This window comes from Symphalangus syndactylus, chromosome 14 (genome assembly GCF_028878055.3).
Source record: "Symphalangus syndactylus isolate Jambi chromosome 14, NHGRI_mSymSyn1-v2.1_pri, whole genome shotgun sequence".
Lineage (NCBI taxonomy): Eukaryota > Metazoa > Chordata > Mammalia > Primates > Hylobatidae > Symphalangus > Symphalangus syndactylus.
In genome coordinates, this window is record NC_072436.2 from 8,453,071 (window position 1) to 8,475,667 (window position 22,597).

General features: G+C 57.1%; 1 protein-coding gene, 1 non-coding gene and 1 pseudogene across 2 annotated transcripts; 2 read left to right on the forward strand and 1 right to left on the reverse strand.

Moving 5' to 3' along the window:
- Window positions 1-397: 397 nt before the first annotated feature.
- Window positions 398-10,554, reverse strand: LOC134732345 (uncharacterized). Its single transcript, XM_063616527.1, has 5 exons — window positions 10,267-10,554; window positions 3,734-3,743; window positions 3,445-3,515; window positions 1,750-3,070; window positions 398-709 (listed from the first exon to the last, which is right to left on the reverse strand). Exons 1-5 carry the CDS (start codon window positions 10,552-10,554, stop codon window positions 474-476), a joined length of 1,926 nt encoding a protein of 641 aa, XP_063472597.1. The 3' UTR covers window positions 398-473.
- On the forward strand, window positions 4,921-4,992 carry TRNAM-CAU (transfer RNA methionine (anticodon CAU)). Its single transcript has one exon. It is a non-coding gene; the product is annotated as a tRNA-Met (tRNA).
- A 1,313-nt stretch (window positions 10,555-11,867) lies between the features above and the next one.
- Window positions 11,868-16,606, forward strand: LOC129462214 (kinesin-like protein KIF19; annotated as a pseudogene).
- The last annotated feature ends 5,991 nt before the right edge of the window (window positions 16,607-22,597 follow it).

The following is a 22,597-nucleotide window of genomic DNA, read 5'->3' on the forward strand; positions in this document are numbered from 1 at the left end:
TCTGTCGCCCAGGCTGGAGTGCAGTGGTGCGATCTCGGCTCACTGCAAGCTTCGCCTCCCGGGTTCATGCCATTCTCCTGCCTCAGCCTCCCAAGTAGCTGGGACTACAGGCGCCCTCCACCACACCCGGCTAATTTTTTGTATTTTTAGTAGAGACGGGGTTTCACCGTGTTAGCCAGGATGGTCTCGATCTCCTGACCTTGTGATCCACTCGCCTCGGCCTCTCAAAGTGCTGGGATTACAGGCTTGAGCCACCGCGCCCGGTGAATTTTTTGTATTTTTAGTAGAGATGGGGTTTCATCGTGTTAGCCAGCATGGTCTCGATCTTCTGACCTCATGATCCGCCCACCTCAGCCTCCCAAAGTACTGGGATTATAGGTGTGAGCCACCACATCCGGCCAGTGTATTGTTGTTTTATTTCACAATTGTGGAGCTCAAGACAAAGTACTGTATCACAACAGAAATTAAAAACACTAATGGTCAAAACCATGAAGGAAAAGAATCATCGTAACTAAAAAAATATGGAGAATGAAAATGACGATACAGACATTATGAGAGAACACACCAAACAGAAAGCAAAGACGCAGAAGGAAGCTGAAGGTCACAGACAGGAAAACCACAGCTGGTCCAGTCAGCAGGACACACACTGGGCTGGCCGCAGACACACCCACGAATTTGTTGATTTCAGTACCACGATGTCTCATTACACCTGTTATGACAAGCAGTAATTCCACCCAACACTTTTTAGTGAAAGATTTATTGTTCAAGATTCCAATCCCACAACTTCTACTAATCAACTAAAACACATCAGACAAAACAGATGCTTCTCAAAACATTTTGAAACAACATTTTTTTGGATACAGAGTCTCGCTCTGTCACCCAGGCTGGAGTGCAATGGCGCCATCTCTGCTCACTGAAGCTCCGCCTCCCGGGTTCAAGCGATTCTCCTGCCTCAGCCTCCCAATAGCTGGGATTACAGGCACACACCACCACGCCCGGCTAATTTTTATACTTTTAGTAGAGACGGGGTTTCACCACGTTGGCCAGGCTGATCTCGATCTCTTGACCTTGTGATCCACCCGCCTCGGCCTCCCAAAGTGCTGGGATTACAGGCGTGGGCTACCGCGCCCAGCCCCATCAGTGAGTATCTTGAGAACCCTCAAAAATCACAAAGGCTCCGCAGAGCACAGGAAGCATTTGTTGACCTGAGTCACAGAGAAATCACGAACAGAATGTACGTGGTGTCATTAGTGAAGAAGAGTGAATAGTAAACATGGAAGTCAGCCTGCGTTTCTCCTGAAATTACAACGATGGAAAGCTAGTATTAAGCCGCTCTGGGCCGGGGGGGGGGGGGGGTGGGGTTGCTCGCACCTGCACTCCCAGCGCGTAGGAGGCCGAGGCCGGAGGATCCACTGAGTTCAGGAGTTCGAGACCAGCGTGAGCAACAGTGTGAGACATACCCCCCCCACCCCCAATCCTCTACCAAAAACAAAGGAAAAACGCCACGGGGAAGACGCGCGGAATTCCGGGCCAGTCCCTGCGCGGGGCACTTGAAATGGCTGAAATCCTTCCCCTCATACAGGAGAGGTTGGGCCAGATCTGACAGCAACCCTCAAAGTGTCTAGAGCGTTGCTAAAGAGAATACACAGTGAACAGAGGCTTTTCTAAATGCCCCATAATAACAAGCACATTTTCATCCACCCGGGGAAAGGAAAGAAGGCCCTTTCTATTCTCTCCTAAGAGCAGTACCTTCAATCATTGCCGCGTCAAGCGGCAGAGCCTGCAGCCCGCACTTTAGGGCACGCGTTCGTTTCAGGCGGGACTGGGGAGTTCTCCGAGCGCGGGGGGTGTGGGCACCGCCCGTTCCCCGGCAACCACATTCGAATACCCAGCGTCTCACTGGGTTTCCTAAGGAGAGGCGCGGGCTGCTCAGCCCTCGCGTGCTCGGACCCGGCCCCAGCGTCCCGAGCGCCAAGGGAGGGCGGCTGGGGCCGGGGTGGGAGGGAGGCCGGCGGGATCCGAGTGTGAGGGAGGCCGGCGGGGCCGGGGTGTGAGGGGCGGGATCGGGGTGTGAGGGGCGGGATCGGGGTGTGAGGGAGGCCGGCGGGATCGGGGTGTGAGGGGCGGGATCGGGGTGTGAGGGGCGGGATCGGGGTGTGAGGGAGGCCGGCGGGATCGGGGTGTGAGGGGCGGGATCGGGGTGTGAGGGGCGGGATCGGGGTGGGAGGGAGGCCGGCGGGGATCGGGGTGTGAGGGAGGCCGGCGGGATCGGGGTGGGAGGGAGGCCGGCGGGATCGGGGTGGGAGGGAGGTCTCCCGCCCCGCCGCGCTATGGACAGCTCGCGCCTCCTGCTGCGCATGCTCGGACTGCGCGCCCCCGTGAGGGCCGGGGCTGCGCGCGAAGGCGTCTCCGGGCACTTGACAGGCCACCCACGTGACCTCCCACGTGACCTCCCACGTGAAGGCCGGCGGCTCCCGCGGAGGGGCAAGAGCGGTGAAGGAGCGGGGCCCTCGCCTCCGCCTTCAGAGGCGCCAGCTCCGTCCGCAAACCCGGGGGGAAGCGGGTGGGGGCCTGAGGCGGCGCCTGCGATGCCGCAGCTTCGTAGTCGGGCTTCCGCGCCGGGGATCGCCACGAGTAAACGCTTCTGGCGCGCGCGACTGGCGCTGGCCCGACGGATGCTCGGGCATCCCGGGTAGAAGTCGTGGGCGCATCTGCCAGGAGCGTGGGAAAGATGCTGGTGCCGACCTCCCCCTCTAAGGCTGTGTGGAGGAGGACGCCCGATGCCCCTCTTTTGGGCCAGCTGCCTCCGGAGGGCGAGCAGCTGAGAGGAAAATCGGTTTCCCACCTGCACGGGCCCATCACCTGTTGCTGCCACCGTGGGCGGGCGGGCGGGCGTTGGGCAGGGGCAGCGACAGTGGGTTCCTGCAGGGACGCAGATCCGACCAGGTCCAGCCTCAGGGTCTTTCCCAGCCTGGCTCCTGCGCCTTCCACAGGAGAAGGATGAGTGAGGCCACCTGTCAGCAGGTGCGTGCTGCCCCACCCCGCTAGTATTGCGATGTGTGGTTCGTCGCTAAAACATTTTAGCAGGAGCCCTTGCCCGGGCAGGCTTGACGAAGAAAGAAGCCTGGGCGTGCCCTCCTTCCGTGTTCTCATGACCATTTTGGTCCAGGGCCATAAAACAAGCATCACTAAGGTGGCTGGAGAGTCTGGCCGGCATGTTTAGATTGCCTCGTACACCCAGAAGAGTGGGGACCATCTCTTCTCAAATTCTGGGCCTGTTCCAAGAAATCCATCCACATAACTTCATCAGCAAGCCTTTGACACCAACCCTCCAATTTGGTTTTGAGCCTAGCGGCTTGGCCAAGCCCTGGGACAGTTCTGACCTGCTCAGAAGATTCCCGCTGTCTTCTCCCAGTCGACACCTTTTCACCTCTGTGCCTGTACCCATGTGCTTGGGTTTGTAAGACTCGCACAACACCCATTAGACTGCCGAGGTGAAGGTTTGCAGTACAGGCCTATGGGTGCAGCACAGGGAGCCTCACCCCATCAGCAGCCCCCAGTCTGGAGGTTCTGGGCCCAGGGCTGCACCCTGTGCCCTGCCAGGTGCCAGCAACATCACGGAGCTCCCTGGCTACAGGCTCTGCCTCAGCCTCCCCTCCCTCCAGTGCTCTTGGCAACGTGGCCATACATGTAGGGCCACAACTGCTTCCTGTAGTGCTTCTGCCTTTCTTACCTGAGGCTACCTGGAAGGCAGAGGGCAAGACAGCTAAGGGGCTGCAGCCAATGTGAGGCACTGGCAAGGAGATTGGAGGGTGGAGGAGAGAGAGGCTTGGGTATTCCCCAGCTCTTTCTCTGCCTGGCCAAGGGTCAATGGCTCCTCTCAGGAGAGCCATGCCTCCGGTTTGGTGGCCCATCCCATTAGCTCCAGCTCTCACAGGGTCCGGGCTCCTAGCAAGGATGCACCCTGCACTTAGGGCTCAGGCCTCGGTGCTGACCGTGGCTTGTGTCGAGATGCTCCTCACAGACAGTTCATTAGACTAGCTGCAGCTGTCTCCCTTGAGTGTTCTGGCTCATACTTTCAGCTGGATCCCAGGAGTTTCAGTCTTTTTTTGTTTTTTGAGACCGGAGTCTGGCTCTGTTGCCCAGGCTGGAGCGCAGTGGCATGATCTTTGCTCTCTGCTTCCTGGGCTCAAGCGATCCTCCCACCTCAGCCTACTGAGTAGCTGGGACTACAGGCGTTGGCTGCCAAACCCTGGCTATTTTTTTTTTTTTTTTGTATTTTTTGTAGAGGCCCGGGGGGGGGGGGTCTCCCTGTGTTGCCCAGGCTGGTCTCAAACTCCTGAGCTCAAGTGATCCTCCTGCCTCAGCCTCCCAGAGTGCTGGGATTACAGCGTGAGCCACCATGCCCAGCCAACCTTTTTTTTTTTTTCTTTTTTCGAGACAGTTTCACCTGTCGCCCAGGCTGGAGTGTAGTGGCGTGATCTCGGCTCACTGCAACCTCCACTTCCTGGGTTCAAGCAATTCTGCCTCAGCCTCCCGAGTAGCTGGGATTACAGGCATGCACCACCATGCCCGGCTAATTTTGTATTTTTAGTAGAGACGGGGTTTCTCCATGTTGGTTAGGCTGGTCTCGAACTTCCGACCTCAGGTGATCTGCCAGCCTTGGCCTCCCGAAGTGCTGGGATTACAGGCGTGAACCACCGTGCCCGGCCTCCAGCCAACGTTTTAACAGCAGAAAAGGATATGAATTCAGAGAGTTTTATCTATAAGAAGTTGAGAGAGGAGGAGTAGGCTTATAATTGAGCATGTGCCTTGCCCAGCCAGTCCTCTGTTGGCCCCTCTTGGCCAGTAGAGGTCGCCGCCTGCAGGGAGATGACTCGTGTGGTCATGGTATGACTCAGGCTCCCCCCCCTCATAGCCAGCAGAGTGGTGCAGCGGAAGCGTGCTGGGCCCATAACCCAGAGGTCGATGGATCGAAACCATCCTCTGCTAGGAACTACCTTTTCTTTCCTGACTGGGCAGCCTGTGGCCCCTAATTCCTCTCCAGGCCCCAGTAACGTCCCTGTTTGTGTCAAGGCACGGATGACGGGCAACAGCAGCAATCTGAGTTCAAATCTTGATGTTAGCCTACCTTGCCTCATAGCTTGGTCCCAGAAAGGGTGGCAGTTGTGGGCTCATTGCCCTCTGCATTGCCTCCCTGGGAGCAGGGAAGGGGTTTTGTGCTCCTCAGTCCTCTTCTCTGTGTGTCCACCTGGCCCGGGACCCCTCATCAGTACCTGCTCGTGGCTTAGAGAACAGGGTCTGGCACAGGACATGCATCCTTTGTCTGCAGCATTTTTGAGGCTTTGAAACCTCCCTGGCCACACTTAGGTCTGCTCCTCCCCGTGGCCAAAGGTGCCTGCAGAGGCTGGCATTCTTCTCCCTGTCCGGCTGCCAGGGAGCCTCCTGCCATCAACTGACTCACCAGAGACCCCTCCAGGTAAGGAACCCAGCAAGTGTTTTCCTGCCAAAAGGGTCTGGCTGGATCCCCATCCTCTCTTCCCTTCCTCTCCTGAGGGAGTGGGCTTAGAGGTTCCTGCCTTTTCTTTCCCTTTCAATGTTTTCTCTCTCTCTTTCTGGCTAGAAGATCAAGGCCAGGTGCAGTGGCTCACACCTGTAACCGCAGCACTTTGGGAGGCCGAGGCAGGTGGATTGCTTGAGGTCAGGAGCTGGAGACCAGTCTGGGCAACCTGGTGAAACCCTGTCTCTACAAAAATACACAGAAATATTAGCCGGCCGTGGTGGCGGGCGCCTGTAGTCCCAGCTACTCGGAGTGCGGGAGGATCTCTTGAGCCTGGTGGGTCGAAGCTGTAGTGAGCTGGCATTCTTGCTCCACTGACATCAGAAGCTGGAGGTGAGAACCTCCCTCCAACAGGAGAGAAATGCAGCCGCAGTACTCACTCCCTGTACATCCCAGCACCAGGCCCCGGCATCCCACGTGGACACACAGTGCCCATGAGGATGGCACTGACATCCCAAAGTGCCAGTGCTGCCGCCTGGCTGTGTCCAGACTGGCTCAGGGACAGAATCCTCAGGTACCACAGCCCAGGACACTGGGCCTGGAGTGGGGAAGGAGTGCCAGCTGCTACATGGTCTTTCCGTAACAGGGCAAAAACGAGTGGGGAAATCACAGGACACACACCCTGATGGTGGCTAAAGCCAAAGACAGAGGAACAGGAGGATTCCGCCAAGATCGATGCAAGACAAAGGCTTACCGGCAGGTGAAGAGAGGAGGTGAAGTGTTACTTAACTTACCAGGACACCTAGCTCGTGCAGAGGCACACCCAGCACACACCTCAGATGAGGGCCACATGAGCAGCAGCTCAGACCATGGCATCTGACAGCAGTCCTGTGTCCTGGCTTGATGCAAGGTCTGCCCGATTCCAACTAGGATATTGGGCGGCAAATGCAGCCAAGCCTGCACTTCTCTGCCCCTCTCTGAGGCCCTCTGTGTGGCTGGGCACAGTTAGGATGAGATGCCCAGAGTTAGCAAAACAGACGCTGACGCCGCTGTGCCACCCAGAGCAGAAGGCTAACCCGCCACAAAGAGCTGGCAGAGTTATGAAAAGGTTGGAGGTTTTTTTAACTGTAACTTTTACACTTTAAGAAAGCATTCAAGGCTATGATTAACATAAATCAGCTCCCTCCCTCCTTCCCCCCTCTGCTCCCCCCTTCCCTTCTTCCTTTCTTTTCTTCTCTCTCTCTCTCTCTTTCTTTCTTCTTCCCTCTGTGGCCCAGGCTGGAATCTAGTCGACTCGCTGCACACTCCCCACCTCCGGTTCCCATGATTCTCTTGCCCTGGCCTGTGGGCTGCCCGTGATTGCCGGCGCGCGCTACCACCCCTCCCTGGTTTTTCTCCTTTGGCTGGAGGCACGGTTTCGCCATGTCGGCCAGGCTGGTCTCCAGCTCCTGACCTCGAATGGTCTGCCCGCCTCGGCCTCCCCAGGTGCTGGGACTGCAGACGGAGGCTCGCTCACTCAGTGCTCAGTGTTGCCCGGGCTGGAGTGCAGTGGCGTGGTCTTGGCTCGCTGCAGCCTCTGCCTCCCAGCCGCCTGCCTTGGCCTCCCAGGGTGCTGGGATTGCAGCCTCTGCCTGGCCGCTGCCCCGTCTGGGAGGTGCGGAGCGTCTCTGCCCGGCCGCCCATCGTCTGGGATGTGCGGAGCACCTCTGCCCGGCCACCCATCGTCTGGGAAGTGAGGAGCGCCTGTGCCCGGCCGCCCCATCTGGGAAGAAATGAGGAGCGCCTCTGCCTGGCCACTACCCTGTCTAGGAAGTGAGGAGCGCCTATGCCTGGCCGCCTCGTCTGGGAAGAAGTGAGGAGCGCCTCTGCCCGGCCGCCTCGTCTGGGAAGAAGTGAGGAGCGCCTCTGCCCAGCTGCCCCGTCTGGGAAATGAGGAGCACCTCTGCCTGGCCGCCCCGTCTGGGAAGAAGTGAGGAGCGCCTCTGCCCGGCCACCCCGTCTGGGAAGTGAGGAGCGCCTCTGCCCGGCTGCCTCGTCTGGGATGTGGGGAGCGCCTCTGCCCAGCCGCCCCTTCCGGAAAGTCAGGAGCGCCTCTGCCCGGCCGCCCATCGTCTGGGATGTAGGGAGCGCCTCTGCCCGGCCACCCCGTCTGGGAAGTGAGGAGCTCCTCTGCCCGGCCACCACCGTCTAGGAAGTGAGGAGCGCCTCTGCCCGGCTGCCCCATCTGGGATGTGGGGAGCACCTCTGCCCGGCCGCCCCGTCTGGGAGGTTTACCACGGAGGCCAGAAGCAATGTGGGGGCTTGACGTGGTGGCTTACGCCTGTAGTCCCAGCACTCTGGGAGGCCGAGGCGGGTTGATCACTTGGGGCTAGGAGTTCGAGACCAGCCTGGCTAACATGGCGAAACATATGAAAAATACAACAGACAAACCAATCAACCAACCCAGCGACAACAAAACAGGTCTACCCTGGAGTCATACTCTAATTTTTTCTATTTTCCTCCCTTTCTGATCCTTTATCCCACTTTTTCTTCCTCTTCCTTCTCCTTCTTTGTCAAATAGAGGATTGAGTTATTATCATTGATCCATACAAAGTCCCTCTCTCATTTATTTTCTTTAATTCCCACCCCCCATTTCTATTCCCCGTCTTCCCATGTGCAACCTTCCTAATATGTTTGATATGCATCTTTTTGTTTGTATGTATTTTTAGAAAATGTTTGTTTTGTGTGCAAAAAAAATTAATAAAAAAAGAAAGAAAACAAACAAACAAAAAACATAAATCAAAGGATAGTAATACTATGAGTCACTATATTTGCAGTACATCCAAGCAGTCGGGTGGGAGTGTCTGGAATCTGGTGACGGGCTCGCCGGGTCAGGCCCATGGTTGGCAGCCACTGCTCCCGCTCCAGTCCCGCCTCCCAATTCCACTGCCACTCGTCCACACTCACCATGCAGATGCCGTGTCTGTCACTCTGCCTTGCCAGGTTTTCCTTCTTATTCTAATCAAATTTCAAACCAGGCTGGTGCGGTGGCTCACGCCTGTAATCCCAGCACTTTGGGAGGCTGAGGGGAGAGGATCACTTGAGCCCAGGAGCTCGAGACCAGCCTGGGCAACATGGCAAAACCCTGTTTCCACAGAAAGTACAAAAAATTAGCTGAGAGTAGTGGCGCATGCCTGCAGTCCTAGCTACTCAGGAGGCTGAAGTGGGAGGGTTGATTGAGTCTGAGGTTGAGTCTGCAGTAAACCATGATGGTGCCACTGTACTCCAACCTGGGTGACAGGGCCAGACCCTGTCCTGAAAAAATAATAAAAAAAAAGTCCACGTCAGGACATAAACATCGATTTTATACTTTAACCACTCCTAGAACCCCCAGGATGCCCTGACACTTGCCCCGATGGGCTTTTAGTTCGGTGTTGTAGCTTGTTTACACCAATGCAGACACAGAACAGACATCCGCCAGGTCCTGCGCACTGGGCACCTGTGAGGTAGACTGCTCCAGGGAAAGTTGCTAACAGCTAAGCTATACGACTTTTATCAAGTTGGGGCGTTACTGCTAAACTGCACTCCAGCCAGCAGCCATGAGCACCCCCTCTTCTTACTCAGCTAAATACTTAATAAAAATCTTTGCCTATTGGACAATTCCCATTTCAACTTTGAAGTGTTCAGCTCTGGCACCTGCCCTCCTTGATTTCAGAACACAGGGCTCATCCTCAGAACGCAGAGCCGGCCTCTACCCAAAACCGACAGCTTGCCCCCTGCAGCAGTGGACTGAGGGCTCCTAACCACGAGTTGAGGGTTGATCTGCTTTAGACAGATGCTCTGTTTGAAGTGGAAACATAAACACCGGGCCCCATCTGGAGGCCAAGTGGCCTTGGCCAAGTCAGCCCCTGCCTGGGCCGCAGTTCCCTCCTCTGACATCTCTAGCCTAGACTCGGCGTGGAGGTCACATGACTGTGGCAGGCCACGTGTCCAGACGCCTCAGTTGCTCAGCTCTGGGCCCACAGATGAGGCCATGGGACAGCCTCAAAGCCGGCGCACACCCAAGGGTTCACCTTAGATCCACATCCCAGGAAAGCGGCAAACCAACAGGCAGGCACAGTGGATGAGCCCGTTTGCAACTCCAGCAACACTAAGGAAGGACCAGTGTGGACAGTCTACACTGGCTGCGACGAGTACAAGCTCTCAGGCCAAGTGGAAATGGAATTGAGAAATCTGGGCGCTGCCCATCAGACCACAGGCACCGAAGAGCATATCTATTCACTGGGACGGCAACACGTTTATCAGATCAGACGTGTTCCGGTCCCCTGCAGTACATGGCAGCACCAGAGCACACACGGCCGTGTTCCTACACGGTGGTGCCAGCACTGGATGCCACCCAGGGCTCATCTCATTTCCTCCTCCTCCTCACACCAGGACCAGCCTGGCTCACGAGTGGGCATGGGCCGGGCACACCATCCCCCCAGACCAGCCTGGCTCACCAGCGGGCACGGGCCAGGCACACCATCCCCCCAACCAGCATGCTGCCTCATGCCAGGACCAGCCTGGCTCACCAGCAGGCACAGGCCGGGCACACCACCCCCCCAGACCAGCCTGGCTCAACAGCGGGCATGGGCCGGGCACACCACCCCTCCCGACCAGTGTGCTGCCTCGCACATCTAGGAATCTCGGTCTGACCGCTAGTATTGTTCCGGTCATAATGAAGGAAATCTCCCCACTTTTCTCCTGTGAATTAGAAAATGCACACAGTCCCCATGGCTACAACCCACCAGCAGGCACAGGGACCCCTGGCGTCTCACGTTGGTGCCCAGTGCCTCAGCCTGGGCTCCCCATACGACCTGCAGGGGCGGATTCACGGCAGGCCAGCCGTGGTGCCATGTGCAGCGGTTACTGCAGGAGGTGATTTCTTCACTGTAGCTGGATGAGGGTGGCCCTCTGCCGACTCCTGGTGTTCTAGGCCTGGTGAGCATCTTCCTGGAGGGAGATAGAGGACTCTCCTGACTCCACACCAGGTGGCAGCTCAGGAAGCACAGGGCGAGGCCACCTGGCGTGGCCATGGTGAGGACAGCAACGCACCATAGGATGTGGCCCTGCTGGGGCAGCAGGTTGCTTGGCTCACTCAACCATTTACTCAGACATGCTGCAACTGTTTATTCCAGAATCAGAGGTTGGAAACCCAACTGTATATAGACTGAAAGCAAAACAAATACACAACTGAACACAATATATGCAGTTATCCAGCAAGACAGGGGCACAGGCACAGCACACAGTGAGATGAAGGCAGCCTAGCGTGCAGAGGCTCTGCAGCATGGAGGGCTGGGAAGGCCATCGCTCGAGTTAACCCAATCCCAGTGCTTCAGGACACCTCCGGCCACGCTGACATCTTTTTCCTGGGAGGAGCCCTAGGGTGCAGCTGCACGGTTCCGTGGAGTTTCAGGTGCCTGCCAGCTCTGTTTCACTGTTTGTGGTTAAAACTGCTTTCTCCTTTTTTTAAAAAACTTTTTTTGCCAGGTGCAGTGGCTCACGCCTGTAATCCCAACATTTTGGGAGGCTGAGGTGGTCGGATCACCTGAGGTCAGAAGTTCCAGCCTGACCAGCCTGATCAACATGACGAAACCCCGTCTCAACTAAAAATACAATTAGCCAGGCGTGGTAGCGCATGCCTGTAATCCCAGCTACTCCAGAGGCTGAGATAGGAGAATCGCTTGAACCCAGGAGGTGGGGGTTGCTGTGAGCCGAGATCACACCACTGCACTCCAGCCTGGGTGACAAAGTGAGACTCTGTCTCAAAAAAAAAAAAAAAAAAAAAAAAAAATTTTGTAGAGACAGAGTCTCCCACGTAGAAACTCCTGGACTCCAGCAATCCTCTCAGCTTGGCCTCCCAGTGTGCTGGGATTATAGGGTACGAGCCACCATGCCTGGCCTCTCCTTTCTTTGGAAAGGCCTCCCAGCACTTTGGGAGGCCGAGGCTGGCAGATCACCTGAGGTCGGGAGTTCGAGACCAGCCTGACCAACATGGAGAAACCTTGTCTCTACTAAAAATTGAAAATTAGCCGGGCATAGTGGCACAGGCAGGGCCTCCTTGGCTTTGACATGCTCCTGCAGGCCCAAGAAAAGGAGAGGCACCTGCCCTCCGCCACCATGCACGTGCGCACATGCTTTCCTCCTTGCTCCCTGGAGCACCTGTGGTCCTGCCGGCTCCCAGCTGAGCTGCCTGGAAAGCAGCCTCCCTCCCATCTCATCCATGGCACTGTGTGTCAGGCCGTGCCACGGCACCTGCCCTGGGGAGAACCAGCCATCTCAGCCCTCCTCAGAAGCTGTTAGCCCATCACTCTTGTTCAGAGGCCTCCAGGTCTCTTAACCTTCTCCAATGCCCTCAATGGCCTTGGCGGGAGGATGGCCACAAGGTCCTTGGGGGTTTATTACCCAGGATCACCAGGTCATTGGTGGGGTGGCTGGGGAGAAACCCAGTCCCCTGCCTCATCAGGCCACACTTGTGCCCTTTGCTCCCCCCCAGACACAGAATCGTGGGCAGCGCATGAAGGAGGGGGCCCACATCAACCGCTCACTGCTGGCACTGGGCAACTACATCAATGCCCTGAGCTTACAGGGTAAAAAGTACATCAAATATCGCGACAACAAGCTCACCCAGCTCCCGAAGGTACCAGCCACAGCTGGGCCTGGGCACTGGGAACCAAGGGCAAGGCTGCCAGATTGAACAAATGAAAATACAGGGCACCCAGCTAAATACCAACCTCAGGATACACAGCAAAATTTATTTTAGTGTAAATATGTCCCATGAAATATTTGGGATATTCTTATACTAAAACAAAGTAGTTGTGTATCTGAAATTCAAATTTAACTGGGCATCCTATATTTTATCTGGCAACCCGAACCAAAGGCCGGGCAACAGGAAGAAAAAGGAGCAAGTGATACTCCCACCCAGCGCTGTGGGTCAGAGCCGCCTAGATTTGGGGTGCAGGTGGGCAGTCAGCCTCATGGCCCCACAGGTCTGCTGTTTGAGGGTGGCCTCTTTTGTGCAGGGGTGTCCTTGGCCTTAAATTATAGCAGCATCACTGAGCACCCACTCCTGGCTGGACTCTTCAATTCAGTACTTCACTCTATTAGCTCCTTAGATCTTGTCAACAACTCTATGAGTTTGAGGGATTACATTTGCAGATGAGGAAACTGAGGCACAACACATTTAGGTAATGTTCCTAAGGGCTCACACTAGTAAGTGCTGGAAGTAGGATCCAGTCAGAGGCCCCCCTGGTCTAATATCAGTCACTGCTTACTTAACATTGCCAGCAGCTGCCGTCGTGACTGCACCTGGAAGCCGGGGAGGTGGGAACAATTGCAAAAGGACTGCCCCCTTAAAAAGCAAGGAAGGCCAGGTGTGGTGGCTCACGCCAGGAATCCCAGCACTTTGGGAGGCCGAGGCAGGTGGATCACCTAAGGTCAGGAGTTCAAGACCAGCCTGGCCAACATGGTGAAACCCCGTCTCTACTAAAAATACAAAAATTGGCCAGGCATGGTGGCAGACGCCTATAGTCCCAGCTACTCGGGAGGCTGAGGCACGAGAATTGCTTGGACCTGGGAGGTGGAGGTTGCCGTGAGCTGAGACAGCGCCACTGCACTCCAGCCTGGGCGACAGATCGAGACCCTGTCTCAAAAAAAAAAAAAAAAAAAAGAATTAAAGAGGTGAATGAGCTCTTTAAAGGCTACACAGCTGGTAATTGCTGGAGCAGGGGTTTCTTCCTCCCAAGACTTACACCATATGACGCTCAGCAGCCAGGTCCCTTGAGTGTAGAGAGAGAGAGAGATTGCACTCGCCAGGGAGGGCATTGTGAACAGCCTGGCAGGAAGGCCTGGGGAGGCAGTCCCTGCTGACCACAGCCACCTCCCATCCAGGACTCTCTGGGAGGAAACAGCCGCACAGTGATGATAGCTCACGTCAGTCCTGCGAGCAGTGCCTTCAGGGAGTCCCAGAACACCCTGACCTACGCCGACCGGGCCAAGAACATTAAGACAAGGGTGAGGGCCCCTGGACCGTCCAACAGGACATACCTTCCTGGGCTGAGATTCAAGCCCCTGGGCTGATCCCTGCCACCCCACCCCACTCTCTGGAACCAGCCACTGCTGCACTGGCCTCATTCCCTAGTTGATTGTCGCCTGTACACTTTCCCTGCACCTCCAAATCCTGCTCCTCTGCCTGGAAGCCGACAGCTCCCAAGGGTCCCCGCTTCCTCCAGTCCCAGGACTGTGCTCCCCCTGCCTCATCCCCTCTTCTCTTCCCTTCTTCGTCTTCAGATGCTCATTTAGATCTTTGCATTTCCAAAGCACCTCTTCGTGACGGTCATCACAGGAGGCAAGCTTCACTCAACACTTGCTCTGAGCTGTTTACATGCTACCTCCTTTGATCCTCAAAAAACAGCAGTTATTGCTGTTCTCATGTACAGATTAGGACAGCAAGGCTTAAGGAAGTTAAGTGACTTCCCAGCTGGCCAGTGATGGCACTGAGGATGGAAACTAGATCTGCCCCATTTCCAAGTCCACGTCCTCACCTGTCTGTAAGCATGTCGGAGCCCCTGCCATCCACTTAGAAATCCATTTCCGCCTGCTCGTGTGCGGAGGAGTGGGAATGGATATGTGTACGATAGCATGCAGGGAATATTCTCCCAACACCTAACACCTGCCAGCTGCTGTCCTGAGGGCGGTAAGTTGTATTCCAACCCCTCAATGGGGGACGGGAGACACATTCTTGCAACAGCTCATTGATGGTTCAGAATATTCCTAATAGCAGGTAAATGAGGCCAATGGTAGGTGCTGGGGCAAGACAGGAACAGGAGGTGGGGGTGGCCTGGTGGGGTCCAGTGGAACTCTCTGGAGACTGTCAGTGGGACCCTGAAGGCTAGGAGGACATTCCAGAAAGGTGGGAGCAGGGAGGGCACAGGTTCCAAAGGCAGGAAGGGGATGGCGTCTGTGGTGGGTATGGGGAGAGCAGGACAGGTCTTCAACCGGAGCGGGATGTTCATGCAGGAGCGGTGAGCCCAGAGAAAATCAGAGATGGGGGTGGCCCTTCAACAACGGGTGGAGGAATGAGGACATTCCCCGCAGCCATTAGGAAGCCACTGAAGGTTGATGAGATCAGCAGTGAGTGTGACAGGAGGTTGTGGAAGTAGAGGAAAGGAGGCCACCACCCAGAAAGACTGGGGGAGGCAGGGGGAAGAAAGGCCCCGCAGGCAGGCCTCGGCGAGTGCACGAGGGTGACTGCATCCTCTCCGCTCCATACGTGTTCCCTGCAGGTGAAGCAGTATCTGACAAACGTCTCCTGCCACACCACCCAGGACACCAGCATCATCGCTGACCCGCGGGCCGAGATCCAGCGACTCAAGGGCAACAATGATGAGCAGACTGGGCGGGGCCAGGCCCGGGGCCGGCAGGATCGGAGTGACATCCTCTATGTCCAAGGTGCGCCTGTGGGTCTGTGTGAGTGGCAGCCCCCTTCGGGCAGCCTCACGTTGCTCTGGGATCAGGCCATGTTGTGTTCAAATCCAGAATCGGGCTCTTTCTGGCTGGGTGGTTGAGCTAGGCACTCACCAGCTCTGAGCCTCCTGGCATTCAACTGTTAAATGGGGTTGTGATCTCTGCTTCAGACAGTTGCCAGAGATCACAACCCCATTTTACAACCCCACCTTGGAAAAGTAGGTGGGATCCCACGAGGGAGAGGCATGTGAGCAATGAGCTGTGCAGGGCACACACTAAGGGCTGTGGCATAGGGCTGTGAGGTCATGCCTGCACCCCCGGAATGGGCTCCGTTTCCTTGTAGACCTGCATATTTGCTATGATGGTTTTCCAACAGACAGCAAAGCTTCTTTTTTTAAAAAAATATACTAATATAAAGAGAGAGGCAGACAGTAAAGATTTTTTTTTTTTGAGACAGAGTCTTGCTGTGTTGCCCAGGCTGGAGTGCAGTGGCGTGATCTAGGCTCACTGCAACCTCTGCGTCCCGGGTTCAAGCGATTCTCCTGCCTCAGCCTCCCAAGTAGCTGGGATTACAGGTGCCCACAACGACACCTGGCTAATTTTTGTATTTTTAGTAGAGACGGGGTTTCACCATGTTGGCCAGGCTGGTCTCAAACTCCCGACCTCAGGTGATCTGCCCACCTGGGCCTCCCAAAGTGCTGGGATTACAGGCATCAGCTACTGTGCCTGGCCACAGACAGTAAAGTTTCTAGGGGCACCTTTTTATAGTTGGCACAGAGGTGCTGTAAGGGTTAGCAGGAGCCCAGTTCATACCAAGGAGCTGGGAATCGCTTTTGGGCAACAGCTTGAAGACTCAGTGTGGGAGTGGGGTGTGGGAGGATGTAGTAATCTAGGGGGTCTTCCTGGAGGAAGCAGTTGGGCAGGAAGTGGGAGCACTGAGTTGGGAAGAAAGGGAGGGGAGGGCCCCAGGTGGGCCCAGGCTTTCCTAGCTGAACCTGCCCCCTCCTCTACCTTGCCCACCCTCACTCACCGGCAGCTGAGGTCCAGCTGCACAGCAGGCCGGGTGAGAAGGCCGGCATGGGACAGCTTCGGGAGCAGCTCGTCAGCGCCTTCCAGGAGCAGATGGATGTGCGGAGGCGCCTGCTGGAGCTGGAGAACCATGCCATGAAGGTCCGGATTAACATCTCCTGAAACCTGCTCATCATCGCCATCGCCGGGTAAGCCCCCGCCCAGGACCCTCCAGGCCCCACCCCTGTGCCTGGGACAGAGGAGCACGACCTGTGGCTGTACACAGTGCCCTGCCCCCATTGCCTGAATGCCCTGTCTCTCTGGGTGGGGCTGCGGCAGCTGGGAGCTTGAGAAGTCCCGCTGGGCCCTCAAATGGCGGGAGGAGCAGCAGAAGGACTGCTACACTAAGGACAACAGGGAGGAACTAAGGACAACAGGGAGGACTCAGACACAGGAGATGACCAGCCAGACATCCTGGAGCTGCCCGAGGTGGCCGCAGCCCAGGAGAGCATTGAAGCCCTGGTGGGCGAGCAGAAGCAGCTGCGCAAGCAGAAGGTGTCCAGGGTTTTGGGGGGCAAGGAGAGTGGGTTTAGGGGACAGGGTGAGCAGGTTTGAGAGGCAAGGTGGAGGGGCCGGGGTGGGGGTAGCCGTGAGACTTGGGAACTCAGGCCACAAATCCTGTGTGACTTTGCTAAGTTCTTTAACTTCTCTGTGCGTCACATTCCCCACCTGTAAAATGGGAGCAGTCCATGGGGCAGCCCTCATGGGGTTGCTGGGAAGATTACATAAATGCCTGGCACATACCAAGGACTCAAACATGGTCTATGATCCAGGGCCTCAGGGGTCAAACACAGAGGACTGGCACCCATTGAACGAGGATCCCCATTTCTGGCCAAGCCCAAGTCCCCAGACCCCAGCTCGCCACGCACCAGGCAGCCCCAGGCCCAGCAGGACACTGTAGTAGATGACAGGGATGACGCCAGCCACCCATGGGGACCTCTCTGCGATCTCTGGCCAATGGCTTTCAAACTCCTGACCAGCCCACTGACGTTGGGTGTGGGCAGCAGGGTCACTTGTGGTTGGCCAGCTAGAAGGTGCGGACAGGCAGAGTCAGAGCCTCTGGTCTGTTTCTAACCTGGCTGGGCGCAGCCCCACCCTGACCTGGGGTCTTTCTAGTCACCCTGCTCTGTGCAGACCCTCTAGTCAGACCCAGCTGAGTGCACTGTCTGTTGCTGTGAGAATTCTTGCCAAGACCACCCTCGCCCCCACCCCATCTCACCCCACTCCCTCGGTGGCCCGGCTCCCCCACTGATGGGAAGTCTCTGGCAGCGCGGCCTGCTGCCATAGAGACCATTGCTCCCCATGGGTCCTCCCCATGGGTCCTCACCCAGCCTAGCAGGGGCTCTGAAACAGGATCACAGGGGCACTTCTCGAGGTGCAGGCTCCTGGGCCTCCTCCGGGTGGGCTGAGCCAGAGGGTCTGAAGCGGGGTTGCAGCAGCTGTGCTTGTAATCAGCAACCTGGGCGATTCCAACCCAGGTGACGCCAGCCACACACAGGGACCTCTCTAGGAGGTCCACAGCGGAGGCCCCAGGTCTGCCCAGCTCCACTCAACAGCTGCCCTCCTCTGAGGAGAGGCTATTGGTAGGGCCCCCTCTTTTCTAAAGATACCCTCTTCAGAGGTGAGCACCACTAAAGCTGGAATGGCCCAAGTCCACAGATGGGGAAACTGAGTCCACAGGGGTAAGGTGGCTGGTCTAGGATGAGCACTCTGGCCCCTGTTCTCCTGAAGCCACATTGCGCGTCTCTTTCAGGTTGAACTCCAGCTTTTCGTTTCCTGCTGAGGCCGGGGGACTCACTGCTCACTCGCTCTCAGCTTTGGCCCCTACTCCACCCTCTAGGTCCCTAACCTGCCTCCTGTTCTACCTTATTGCCCCCAGCACAGCCCACTTCAAGATGCCTTACCTGTCTCTCGTCCCTCAAGCCCCATGCTCTGGGGCCCTGAGTCCTGGATCACCTGTGGCTTTTTCTGAGGGTCCCCGCAGCTCCCTGTCAGCATCGCCAGCTGTACCTCTCACCCCTTGGCTCTCCAAGTGGTTGTTTGCCCCGGGATCCTTCCCGAGACACTGAGCCTGTTAGTGCAGGGGGGCGGGGCAGGGGAAGGAAGAGGAAGGAATCGGTGGGTGGAGGCCCGGGGGAAAGAGCTAGAGTAGATGCTGGTGGAGCAAACCAGGGTCCTCTAAGGCGCGCAGGCAGGGGAAGGGGTCGGGCTGGGCAGGGGCTTCAGCTTCAGGAGAGACGAGCTGAGGGTGGCATGGGGTTCACAGGTATGTCTATGCCAGCCCCGCTCTGGGCAGGGGGCGCCCATGCAGTGGTGCACGGAGCAGGGTGCATCTGCTCTATGCCCAGCCCTGCCACCTGGCTCTGCTTGCCCCTGGGGGAGGTGACAGTCACAGTCCCCACAGAACTTTCCCGCCAGCCCATCACCCTCCCCACAGCATTCCAGGACCATCAGGTATCTGGCAAGGACCCTTCTGGGATTCTCAGTGGAGCAGGGAAGAGGGAGGCGGCTTTCCAGGAGGCCTGACTTCTGGCAGCCTCATGCGGAAGTCTTTCCCAATCAGATGGGATTTCAGGTCAGCCAGTTACAGGAGAGAGCTCTGGATAGGATGGACCAGGGGGCTTTGTGCGGGGAGAAGAATGAGGCCACTCACTCAGGCTCCCTGCCAGCTGGCCAGAAGCTAGGTGGTCACAGTGAGCCTCTTCTAGGATCTGGCCCCTGTTCCAGGCCCCAAAGCTAGCAGCATGAGCCCTGCTGTAGTGTCAGACCCGACTGAAGATAAAACCTGGCTCCGAGTTCCCCGGTACAGGTCCCCATGGGACACAACCAGAACCCAGCCAGCTGCTCCCGCTCTCATCCCAATGCCAGTGTTCCTGTGGACACGGGCAGGACCAGTGGCCTGAGGAGCACCCTCTGGGAGGGGGGCCTTCAGTGCTAGGGAAGGTGAGCGGCATGCACCAATGCCCATCCCACCCATGACCTTCATACAACTTCCAGACACTGGCAAGTTCACAGCGTCCTGGGCATTTGGTTCCTTTAGCTAACCAGGACCCTGTAGTACACTGTCAGCACAGCTGCCACGATCCCCGCTTAAAGAGGACTTTGTCTGGGTTCCATCTGTCTGCACTCCAGCCCCCGCCCCACCCTCGAGAGCATCACCCTATTCCTGTCCCCTCTAGCACACAATGGAGCCCTTGTGCCCCTCCTCCACATGAGCCAGAGCTGAGCTGGGGAGGGGTGGGGACAGGTGCTCTGAGCTGCCAGGGAGACCAGCGTGGGGTGCTCAGGCCAGGTTAACACGCCTGCTGAGCAAGGTCTCAGGGACAAAGTGCAAACGGAGGCCAGGTTTCCTGCCTTCCGACACTCAAGGATCATGTCAATAACCAGGAAAGTGCCAGAGCACAGGGAGGCATCTAATCCTACCCCTAGAGGAAGACTTCCTGGAAGAGGTGGCACTAGCATTGAGTCCTAAAGAATGAGAGAGGTGGAGTGGAGAGAGAATTTTGGACAATTACATGAGCAAGGCAAAGAGGGCCTTTTCTGTTCACCACAGTTTCCCAGTTTCTAGCACAGTACCCAGCACGCTGCTGGTACTTGATAAACACTGACTGCATCATGTGCCCTGCCTTCCCCATCCTGGTGGCATGAGGACCAAGACTGCAAACAGAGAGCCAAGGATTTTGCCACACGTAACACCCTGGAGGCGAGCTTTAGCTCTCGACCGTATATATATGTGCTCTGTGGGTAGCAGGCATATTAGGGTGGGAAAGTCAAGCAATGAGCATATGAAAGGTAAAGGACCAGGGCCCACCCAGGCTAGGGAAGCTCCCAGTTGTCCTTGGATCAATCTAGGAAGGCTTCCTGGAAGAAGAGCCCCCAGCTTCCTTGGTGGTGTCATCAACAGCACAGCCAAGAGTTCAGTGAGTAGAGGAAGGATGGTGCTGCAAGCCACAGGAGCCCTTTCTGCCCTCACCAGGTGAGCTGAGCCATCTGAGCAGACCTCTGCCCTGCAGCTCCTGCTGCAGAGCCCTGCATACCTGCTCATCCACTTTACGGGTGATGACGGTAGCTCCTTCCTTCCGCTCTGCCTCGCTGATGGGCCGGACCCGAAGCGCCACCTGGGAGGGAAAACCAAGCCCCTGGAATTAGAGGGAGAGGACCATGCTGGGCCTCAGAGAGACCCCAGGCAAGCCTCTGGCTTCTCCAGCATTCAGCCATCTCAGGCCTCCTTTGTCCTAAGGAAAACTCTGCCCAGGTCAGAGGGCAGCAGGTCCACAGAGTGTTGGACTGTGTCTGAGTCAGTGAGTCTCCCCAGGAACCCTGGCCTCCGGGAGAGCCCCAGGGAAGAGAGCTGTCCGCTCCTTCGGCCTGCCTCAGCCTCACGCCCAAATAAAACACTCGCAGCTCCCCTGGGCTTGAACTTGGGTCCCTGGCACTGGAGCAGCCTCTCTGTGTTTCCGTGAACGATGTGCTGCAGGGGCAGGGGCAGGTGCAGGCACGGCTCTGGGATGAGGCCTGGTAGGTGGCATGGAGCAAGGAATGTCCCCCATCATCCCAACAGCCTGTGACCACATTCCCACGCTGAGGAGAGTGTCACCTAGAGCCCCCACATCTGCCTGTCCTCCAGCCAGTGCGAAATGGGTCTCATCCTATGCGTGGATCTCCCTAAACAACAGGTTGGAGTGGGGAGTGTGTCTTCTGCTGATCAAAGGGAAACAGCTGCTGGGTGTGGGGGTAGAATGAACGGCCCTATGCCCGAGTGAAGACTCCTTCAGGCCTGGCGTGGTGGCTCATGCCTGTAATCCCAGCACTTTAGGAGGCCGAGGTGGGCGGATCCTGAGGTCAGGAGTTCGAGACCAGCCTGGCCAACATGGCGAAACTCCGTCTCTACTAAAAATACAAAAATTAGCTGGGTGTGGTGGTGCACGCCTGTTATCCCAGCTACTCGGGAGGCTGAAGCAGGAGAATCGCTTGAACTTGGGGGGCAGTGAGTTGAGATCGCACCACTTCACTCCAGCCTAGGTGAGAAAGTGAAACTCCATCTCAAAAAAAGAAAAACAAAACAAAACAAAACAAAAAAAGGCACTTTCAGAGGGACCTACACTGCCTGACGGGTCACCTTTATTGGCATCTTCAGCCAAATTCCACTGGTGGGAGGAGAGGACCCTTCATCCCTGCCCCCGGGGGCACACAATACATGCCAAGGCCAATGATTTTCAAAGAGACACATTCGAAAAAGCCAAAGAGGATGTCCTAGAGCCCAGGGCTTGCTTGGGGGCTGGAGCCGAGGCTCCTCTTTAGAGAAGCAAGCCCACCCTTGAGAGGTAGGGGACTCTGCGAGCAACATTATCCTCCAGTTACCTTACTGCCCACCTTCTGGTGATGAGGGCCCTTCCCCAGATCTCAAAAATTAGGGGATGAGGAAGGGGCTTGCCAAGAGAGACACCCACCCACCCACAGCCTAGTGGTGGCCTCGAGGTCACTGAGTCATCTCCCTTGTTGCTCTGGCCCACGCACCACTGATGATCAGGAATTCCACCTTCCCCTCCACAGCCCCCACTCTCACCACCCCATCTGTCCCAGGCCCCAGGGCTCTGTGGGGCCATCGTATCTGCATCTAGCACTTCTCTGAAATACTTCGAGTCCGGACTTGGACAGCATCTGTGTTGCAGCCCAAGAACCAGGCACTCCGGGCCCCATCCTGACACCAGGGCCCCTGTCTTCCTACTAGTGATCCCCAAATCCCTTTAAACTCCTGACCTCACCAGGGCTGGAGCAGCCTCTGGTTAACTGGGAAACCCCCACCTTCCTTCTGGGGGCATTTAGATCAAGCCCTCCCTGCCCCTGACGTTTCTGGATGAGAGAGCCGAGATTCATCCGCACACGCTTTGGGGGCGGGATCTCCCAATGGGAAGGTGGAAAGGTGGGGGTGGGGTTGAAGCTGGGGTAATTTTCAGGCTCAGGAATGTCTAAAAAGGCCATGGTCCCTTCTTGACACCCATCCTGCAGGACTTGGGGAAAGCTGCTCTGAAGAGTCCAGGCCCTGGCTGTTGCCTGTCCTCTCAGTGGGGTGGCGGCGAGGGGACAGGACTCTCTGTCGCTGGAGGCCGACTGAAGTAGACCACGGAGCAGGGTGGGGAGGAGGGTCTAAAAGGGTCTCACCGTGAGATTCTGGTCCTTGTAGTCCCCGCTGTCCATTCTTGCAGGAGGGCTCAGGCCGCGCCACCGGGCAGGGCCCAGCCGCACCCCCACCGCCGCCGGGTCGTGTCGCGTCCGCCAGGTGCTAGCTGCCCGCCGCCTCGCCCCCTGCCTGGCAACCTGAAACCAACCACGCGCCAACCGTTAAAGACGTTGACGGGAGGCGGGGCAGGGGGAGGGCCCGGACGGCGCCGCCCCGCCCCCGACGCCCGCCCCTCCCTGCGCTGAGGGCGAGAGTTGGCCACCTCCGCCTAGGAGGCCCCCGAGCCTGCGCCGCTGCGCGACGATGTGTGCCCGGCTGTGCGGCCCTGCAGCCCTATGGCCCTCGGTGCGTCCGTGCGCCCGCCT